The sequence below is a fragment of the Gracilinanus agilis genome, chromosome 1 (genome assembly GCF_016433145.1).
Source record: "Gracilinanus agilis isolate LMUSP501 chromosome 1, AgileGrace, whole genome shotgun sequence".
Lineage (NCBI taxonomy): Eukaryota > Metazoa > Chordata > Mammalia > Didelphimorphia > Didelphidae > Gracilinanus > Gracilinanus agilis.
The window spans coordinates 4,645,422-4,654,593 of record NC_058130.1 but is presented as its reverse complement, the minus strand read 5'-3'; the positions used below and the strand labels follow the sequence as shown (position 1 = coordinate 4,654,593).

Sequence of the window (9,172 nt, the reverse complement as noted above, 5' to 3'; positions counted from 1 at the left end):
TCCTCCTCCTCCTCCTCCTCCTCCTCCTCCTCCTCCTCGTCCTCCTCCTCCTCCTCCTCCTCCTCCTCCTCCTCCTCCTCCTTTTCCCTGGAGGAGCAGCCTTGGGGACCTTTCTTCTAGACCTGGCAGTGTCCTCTATGAAAGTGCTTGGTTGGCGGGTAGTTGGAGGTGGGAGGAGGGAGCCCTGTGGAGTCGCACGTGCTGGCCGCCCTGTCCGTGTAGAAGGGAACGTCTCCAAAGGGCACAGTTTAGACCAGTCAGGGTGTCCGGAAATCCTTTCTGAAGATGTGGGGTTTGCCCTTTGGGAGTCCATCGTGAGTGGCGCCTGAAAGCCAGGCCTGCCCACAGGACCTCGTGCCCCTCGCTCTGCCCCTGGCTCCAAGAGGGCTCACCCCAGAACTCAGCCCACTGAGGGATGGCCTTGGGGAGCGGGAGGTGGGTCCGATGGGGCCGGGAGCACGTTTCTAGCTACGAGTAAGAGCCGTCCATCCCAAGTGAGAAGGTGACTCTTACAGCCTCGAGGGCAGTGCCAAGGGATGCCCACAGTAGGGGCTGAAGGGCTTTGACCGTTTGAACTTGTGATGGAAAATGAAATTTAGTGTGGCCGTGGGCTCAGAGAGGATCAGAGGGTGGCCTTCAGTGGCACAAATAGGGAGGGAGAGTCAAAACTAGCGTGAAAGCACCCTCAGAGGAGCTGTGTAACTCGGGATCTTAGAAATCATGTCCCAGAGTCACTTGACCTCAGAGCAGCTGGGTGGCTCAGTGGATAGAGAGCCAATCCTAGAGATGGGAGGTTCTGGGTTCCAATCTCCCTCAGACACTTCCCAGCTGTGTGACCCTGGACAAGTCACTTGACCCCCATTGCCTAGCCCTTACCACTCTTCTGCCTTGGAGCCAATATACAGTACTGACTCTTAGTCGGAAGGTGAGGGGTTAAAAAAAAAAGGGTCACAATCTCGGGGCAGCTGGGTGGCTCAGGGGATAGGGAGCCATGCCTGCAGGCAGGAAGTCCTGGGTTCAATTTTAACTGCAAGACCCTGAGCAAGTCACTTGGCCCCCATTGCCTAGCCCTTACGGCTCTTCTGCCTCGCGGCCAATAGCAAGTCTGGCCTCCAAGATGGAAGGGAAGGCTTGTTTTCTTTTTGAATTCACTCCATGGGAAGGAAGGCAGGAATGAGGGAACTTTCACTGCCTCCATTCTGCTGCCCTGCCTGCCTCCCCCAGGCCCAGCTTGGCAGTCAGCCGGTCCCCAGCAGGGTGTGAGGGAAGGGAAGAGCACGTCCCGCCCCCCCCCCCCAGCTCCTCCACTCTGGACCCCGAGGGCTTCCCAGCGTGGAGATGCCACTCTGGCTCTCGGGGGTCCCGCAGGTGGCGGAGGAGGGCCCTCGGGAGCTGGCACTCCCTGGCCGCCATGCTGGGGGCGGGCAGACGAGCGGGGCCGTCGGAAGGGCCAGCCGACGTTGCTCACGCTGACTCTTTCCTTCACTGGATGGTGCAGTTTAGACGCAGCTCGTCACCCTCCAGAGTAAACACGAGGGGAACGAGAATGGACGGGAGGCTGAGGGAGGCCGAGGGGCGCCCCCAGTGGGCTCCCAGCTTCTTTTCAAGATGGCGGGTGGACGAGGGCATCTCTTGGGCGCTCGCCCGGAGGGTACAGAGGAGAGTCGGAAGCACGGCCTGCCCTCCTCCCCACGCAGACAGCCTGGTGCCAACACAGTATAGGACGCGTCGGGGGGCGCCCAGGGACGAGGCGGATTCCTGCAGACTCAGCCCTTTGGGCCGTGTGTCGGGCTCTGTGTTTCAGGTTGTGGACTCAAGGCTTGTCTCCGTCTTTGATGCCAGGGAATTGGAGCTGGTGATCGCCGGCACGGCAGAGATAGACCTGAATGACTGGCGCAACAACACAGAGTACCGAGGAGGTAAGGGAGCGAGCGGGCAGCCGGGGCTGGCACCAGGGCTGGCACGGAGCCGCTGCAAACGGTCTCAAGAGAGCCGATTGTTCAATGTATTTACATCCGGGGAACAGGCGCGGCCGGGCTTGATTCATGCTTTTGTGGATTGTATAGACTTGAGAAAGTGATGGAGAGAACGATCGGAATGAAGGCCGGCCTGAAAGCGTCGTGTGCGGGCAGTTTTTTCCTTTTTTTGGAGAGCCACTTGTTAAACATTTACCAGCAAACCCTTGGCTGGCCCCCACCATAAGCTCTCTGCACTTAGTACTTTAGCGTCATCGCTTTTCACAGGGAAGCATGAATAGTTGGGACCTAAGGAGACAGCATGAGGCCTTGGAATTTGGCAGCCAGAGATCTGTGTTCAAGTCCTGACTGCCAGTTACCACTTTGTGTAATCTTAGGCAAGTCCCTGACTTGCCCTCCCTAGACTGACTTTCTCATCAATAATATGAGGAATCTGGACTGAGGAGTTAGCCAGGCAGCACAATGATTCATCCTACAGGTGAGAAAACCAGTCCAGAAAAGGGAAATCAGGGACTTGTAGCCAGGAAATCCTGAGTGCAAATCCAGCCTCAAATATTTCCTAGTGAGCATAAGTGAGTTCCTTATTTTCTCTCTGCCTCCATTTCCTCAAGTGTAAAATGGAAACAATACTAAGAGCACCTGCCTTCCGGGTAGTCACGGGATCAAATGAGAGAATACCTGTAAAGCGCTTTGCAAACCAGAAAGCCCCGTGTAAATGCTGCTGATGCGATGCTGGTGATGCCACTCCCTTCTAACACCCTTCCCAGCTCTAAACCGACCATCCCAATTCCCCGGGATTCCGTGGCTGAGCTTTCCCCCTCCCGACAATCTGACTAGAACGTACAGGGAGAAGCCGCCCCCTCCGAAGGGCTACGTCCATGCGCAGGGGAGGGAGACCCTCCTGGTTTATCTCGTGAAAACGTCTACGGCTTCTCCAAAACCCTGAGTGAGGCCAGCACCCCCCCCCCGATAACTGGACCAGACCCGTGGGCAGCTCCAGCAGCACTTACTGGCCTTTGGGGACTCTGCGAGCTGGACTTTAGGCCAGATAGATGAAGTGTGTCTGGCTGAGCCCAACCAACCTGTGTTTGTGTTCCAGTGACACGGCGTGTTAGACCCTGGGCTCACCCGCTGGGCATCAGGGCTCCTCTGGGGCAAAAGAGGGACAGGGACAGGGCTGCGCGGCGCATTGGGCTGTGCTGCCGTGTGTCCGGCACAGATATTCTCTCTCCCTCTGTCTCTCTCTCTCTCTGTCTCTGTCTGTCTCTCCATCTCTCTATTTCTGTGTCTCTCTCTCTCCCTCTCCGTCTCTCTGTCTCTGTCTTTCTCTCTCCGTCTCTCTCTCTCTCCATCTCTGTCTCTCTGTCTCTGTCTCTCTGTCTCTCTCTCTGTCTCTCTCTGTCTCTCTCTCTCTCTCTCTCTCTCTCTCTCTCTCTCTCTCTCTCTCTCTCTCTCTCTCTCTCTCTCTCTCCGTCTCTGTGTCTCACTCTCTTTACCTCCCCTTCAAATTCAGGTTACCACGATGGGCACATTGTAATCAGGTGGTTCTGGGCAGCAGTGGAGAGATTCAACAATGAGCAAAGACTAAGATTACTTCAGTTTGTTACTGGAACCTCGAGTGTCCCCTATGAAGGCTTTGCCGCCCTCCGCGGGAGCAACGGGCTGCGTCGTTTCTGTATAGAAAAATGGGGCAAAATAACTTCCCTTCCCAGGTAAGAAGTCATCCTCTAAGTGGTGGGAAAGGGAGGGAGGGAGGGAGGGAGGAAAGAAGGAAGGAAGGAAATAAGGAAGGGAGGGAGGGAGGGAGGACAGACTCCTGGATACCAGAATCTATAGCTATTTGGTTTTTTCGTTTCCTCGAACACACATCATTCTAAAGACTTGTGCGTCAATAGACCTGATCTCTCTGAGGCCTGCTTTGGAGGATGGGGTAGCTGGGACAGGGCAGAAGAGGATTCTGTCCCCCTCTCCAAAGGTCACGGGATAAGGGAGGGGGCCCCAAGGACCCTCGGAATGCCCCTCGGTGCTGCCCACAGTGAGACCCCAGGCCCTCCGAAGCATTGGGACTTTGCCTTGAGATGTGAGCGCGTCTGGGCAGTTGGGGGGTTCTAAGGGTAACTGAGTCACAAGCACGAGAATGTCAAGTTGGGGAAGATCAAGTCACTCGTCGCCTTCCAGAGCCAAACAGAAACGCTTGCAGGCTCTCCCCCTGGAGACTCCCCACGTTCATGGGGCCTTTTTAGAGCCAATAACGGAGGCCGGCAGTTCCGTTTTGCGCCCGGATCCGGAGCTGTGCCCTGCTCTAGAACGCGGACATCATGGACGTAGGCGTGCACGTCTATGCATCCGGCACATTCTATGATGGAAATAAATTGAATGAAAATATTTATTGTCCATCCAACACGGGGACCAGAATGGGGCTGTGAGGACGCCCTGGGCATGCCCAGAAGCCTCGCAGGGCCCCGCGAATGGCCAGACTGAGCCAGCCGAGGCTCCTCGCCTCGTCGGCGGCTGTGACGGCCCTTCGAGTGGGGAAGTCGGGGAGCGGCTCCTTAAAGGCCAGAGTGCGGCCAACGCCCAGCCAGACTCCAGGCTCGGCCTTAAACTTCTCTAATCCTTTGATGCGTGCCCAGCCGGACTCAGTGGGCCCTCGGTGGCGGCAGGCGCTCGACTCTCGGAAGGGATTCAGAACGACGCGAGCTGGGACGCTGAGGAGATTCGGGGCCAGAAGGGTCCATCCAGGCCAGCAGGTTCAGGCCAGCGTCCCCAGGGGCAGCTGCTGACAGAATGCCCGGGCAGAGCACTCGACCTGGGGCCGGGGACACCCGAGTTCAACTCCAGCCTCAGACCGTGAGCGAGCCGCTTCCCACGTTTACTCAGCTGGCAAACAGGAATAATCAGAGCATCATCTGTGTTGTGAGGCCCAAATGAGACGGCCTTGATCGGAGGGCTCAGCACGGCGCCCGGCGCTCCCTTTCTCCTCCCTCCTCGCTATCTTCCTCCGGCCTTCCCTGGGAAACTCCCCCAAGAGCTCCCGGCCATGTGCAAAGGCCTGTCAGTGAGGCCCCCCAAACCTCAAGCTCTGGACCTGCCGCGGTGCAGGAGGCCTCCGAGGACATCACGGGCGTCTCTGCTCAGCGTCACCCCGACACGCCGAGGCCCCGAGACCCTCCGGTGCTGCCTGCTCTGTCCGAGCAGGTCCTGCCGCTGCCCAGCCTGTGCCAAGGCCAGCACGCAGCCCCTCCCCCACGGTCATCTTTGCCTCCTGACCTTGACCCTCTGGGCCCATCTGAGCAGTGGCCCCAGCGGGCCCTTCCACCAGCGTGTCTTCCGGGAAAAGTCCCTCCCGGCAAGCCCGCAGGCCAAGCGGATGGAGGCTGACCCGGCGCTGGGGAAAGCCATTCCGTGGGAAGAGCCCGTGGCTAAACCCAGAAACGGCGACACTCACACTCACACTCACACACACAGCCACACTCACAAATACAAATACTCTCCCTCTCACTCACACACACACACACACACATACACACATACACTTATACTCACACACACATACACACTCATATACACTCACACTCACCTATATACTTATACTCACACTCATACACAGCCATACACACATACACTCACTCACTCATACTCACACACACATATACTCACACTCATGCATTTACTTATACTCACACTCACACATACTCTCATACACACACACACTCATAAACACAGATACTCCCCCTCACACTCACACAGCTTGTTCCCACAGTTCCCATGACTCAGTGGTGGAAGGGCCAGTGTTTTCCCTTTCCATGATGGCTCCTCCCGGACCAGTCCTCGTTTTCCCTTTTCTGTCCCCCCCGCCCCACTCTGGGCAGCCCAGGGGACGGCCTCTCCTGTTCCCAGGCTGTTCCCCAGCAGCCCCTCGATGGAGTGGGGTCAGATGCTGCTGCTAGTTGCCCCACCCCCACGGTTCCCCGGAGACCTCCATGACTGAAGAAGCCCTTCACCCAGAGGGAGGCTGTGTGGCCTCATTTTTCAGCATCCAGAGCAAGGCCATAGGACAGATTTGGGAGAAAACTGAAATGAAGGGAAGCAAGCCAAGGGGAATTGAGCCTTTTCTAAAGCGCTGCCGCCTTACCAAGGTGTGCCAGCGGGGCATGCCTGGGCACCCTCGCCCAGAGTGGTTTCATGTTCACTCAGAATCTTGGGAATCACAGCTGGATCTTGGCCTCCTTTGAGGACGGGGCTGAGGGATGCTAGTAAACGGGGCGATTAAGAGACTTCCAAAGGAGCGGCGACACCCCCACCATTGAGGCCCCCCCCCCCCGTGCCCCCAGGATCAGGGTCTGTTTCTGTTCTGAGTAAACTGAGAGCCAGGCTGGACCAAGCCAGACTTCATGGGGATGAACCAAAGGAAAGGCAGGAAGGCCAGAGCAGAGGCTCGGAGGGGAGCCGTGAACGTGGCTGCAAGGATGGGGTTTTCTTGGGCCCTGCAGACAGCACGGTTTGCCTTGGGGTGGGGGCGAGTGTGTGCGGGAGATCTCCTTCATTAGACCATGAGCCCCTTGAGAGCTGGGACAAAATTAGCCTTTCTTGCATCTCTAGTCCTCTGCACAGGGCACAGAACACAGTCGGTGCTTACTAAATGCTTATTGATCGGGTGGCAGTACTTGTATTCCCTGTGGCTGTCTGTGTCGGGGAAGAGGGAGTAAGAGGAGAGAAGGCCATCCTTCGTGTCTTGGGGCCATTCCCATAGAGCTTTGCTTCCTTACTGCCGGGTTACCACTCACCCACCCTTGTGCCCAGGATGGTGGTTTTGCCGCCTTCTCAGAAGACCCGAGTCCGAGAAGATCATATTTGTAAGGCACTGAGCGCCACGCAGGCACACAGCAGGTGCTTAATGAATGCTCGTTCCCTCCCTCAGCCGTGTGATGTTTCCGAGGGCTACTGAGGTCCGGTCTGCCCAGACTGCGGACTTGTTTCCCGTGAGCTGTGCCTCTGTGGCCGCTCGATTGTTCAGCACTGAAATAGAGCCCTTTCCGTAGCCCCCTCCCATGGGGCTTCGGGGCATCCGAGAGGCAGGTGGGGGCCAGAGGCCGGCCTTAAAGGCACCAGACCCGTGTCAGACACTGGAGAGGCAGATGGGTCCTTCTCTGGGCCCCGTCGTCTCGCGTGGCCTCGAAGGTCATCCAGCCCTGAGTGTGGGTCCTGCGGCCCGGCAAGACCTTCGGAGAAGGACAACCTGAAGCTCCATCGCGAGTCTGTCTGGATTTCCTTGTTGGGCGTCTCTGGGGCTCGGGGCCTTCGCGCTGGACCCCGTAAAGGCCTGGAGTTCCTGGTCTTGGTGAGACGTTCCGGGGACAGGGAGGGGGCGCTGGAAGGCCTCGGCCCTTCGGGTTGGTTTTGTCAGGTTTGATGTAGAGGTGCGCGGCGTGACGCGGTAGAGAGCAGACGTGATCACAGCCGTCTCGTTCCCTGCTTGCTCGGCTCGCTTCTGCACTGGGTCGCAGTCGCCGGGGTTGGGCCAGCCTGGCCCGAAAGGCCTCTCCATGGCCGCCCTGATTCGGGCCTGAGAGCGAACTTCTCGCTGACTCTTTCTCCCTTCTCTCCCCCCTTCCAGGGCACACACGTGTTTCAACCGCTTGGACCTTCCCCCGTACCCTTCGTACTCCATGTTGTATGAGAAGCTGCTGACGGCCGTGGAGGAGACGAGCACCTTCGGGCTGGAGTGAGGCGGGAAGCGCTGGACGGGCCGCCTGCCGGCCGCCGGCCTCCCCCTCGCGCCCCTCCTCCCGCCGCGCGGGCCTCTCACGATTTTGTTTTCAGGCCAAATCGGGATTGACAAAAGCTGTGCATGAACAACTAACTGCCTTCTTGTCCGACGTCCCCCTCAGGCTTCCGTGTTCTCCGGGTTCTCGACGGCCTGCTAGCTCGTATGCAATATTTACCCGCCTCCCCGTCAGGTCTGTGTCTCTGCATACCTCCATTACGGACGATGGAATGCCAACGCCACTCGCGCTACACTCGACCAAATGTTAGCCATGTTTACCTTCGTCCAGACCGACCAGAGGCAGCTGCCGCCCCCGGGCAGGCTCCTCTCCTGGCCATCCGCTCCCCCGGCAGCCTCCGTCCATCCAGGAGACGCCTCTTGGCAAAAGCGACACTTTTGTACGTGGACCTCGTGGCCCGGCTGTGTGGCATCCACCCCTTCCCTTCGCTGGAACCCTCCCAAACACATGGTGCAAATAAGACATTTTCGAACCAACAACTCATGTTGTGTGATGCGATGCGGAGCATCCCCGCGGCGGGGGCGACAGTGGTTTGCCAGCGACCCCCAGAACTCGCACTCCCGGCCGGTTAGCAGGAGAGGGATCCGGAGGGAGACGGCCGGCTACGTGAAAAGCACAAACGTGCACACGCCCGTGAGGGGGGCTTCCCGACGGAGCACGAAGCGGGAGGCTCCGACCTCCGTCCCCAGCCTCCGCGAAGATGCGATGAGGACGATGGGAAGACGAACGTCTCACCCTCGTTTCCGTACCTTCCGGTCCCGCCGGCGGCTTTCGTGATTGTCCAGGGCTAGTGCTTCTCCCTAACTGGACAGTGTGGAGACAGTCCCATCGTTTCCTCCCCGGCGTGTGTTCCTTCTCTGACAGGCTCCCTTTTCTGTGTCATGGGGGGGGGGGGGGGTCTTTTCTCATCAAGTGCAAATATCCGGCCTGTGCGCGTTGCATCTCCCGAGGAGCAGACCCCAGGCAGGCAAATGGGCAGAGAATGGTGCTACCGCTTAGGTGTGGAGGGGAGCAGAGCCCCTCTTCTGAGCCCCTGGAGGGAATCTCAGTGTCCGGTGGCGGGGGAAGTTAGCCCAAAATGAACAGGAAGTTCTCCTTTCGGCATTTCATCAGAAGAGAGATCAGGAAGGTCTTTTGTTCCGCAAGTCATTGGCGAGGCCCAAAGGGAGTCGAGCTTCTCGGTGACGGTGACGGGGAGCTCTGGGGAGGGCCCGTTCGGAAACTTTTCCGAGCAAAGCCACCCCTCGGGGTTGTTTACGAGTCTTCTTACCCCTCGTTAGTCCATCGTTCCTGAAATGTAGCCTAACTGAAAGTGTTTCCCTTCCCTGGAAAAGGCCACCCACCAACCCCCTGAAACGCCACCTGGCTGCTCTCTCACTGTAACTGCAACTCTTGCCATTGTCCAACCCT

General features: G+C 58.1%; 1 protein-coding gene across 1 annotated transcript in view; it reads left to right on the top strand.

Annotated features, from left to right (window-relative positions):
* HECW1 (HECT, C2 and WW domain containing E3 ubiquitin protein ligase 1) overlaps positions 1–7,705 on the top strand; it is a 161,360-nt gene extending 153,655 nt beyond the window's left edge. The window contains exons 25-29 of the mRNA XM_044675362.1: positions 1,369–1,440; positions 1,525–1,716; positions 1,805–1,919; positions 3,490–3,688; positions 7,594–7,705. Of these exons, the coding sequence (XP_044531297.1) occupies positions 1,369–1,440; positions 1,525–1,716; positions 1,805–1,919; positions 3,490–3,688; positions 7,594–7,705 (690 nt within the window). The remainder of the gene's footprint in view (positions 1–1,368; positions 1,441–1,524; positions 1,717–1,804; positions 1,920–3,489; positions 3,689–7,593) is intronic.
* The last annotated feature ends 1,467 nt before the right edge of the window (positions 7,706–9,172 follow it).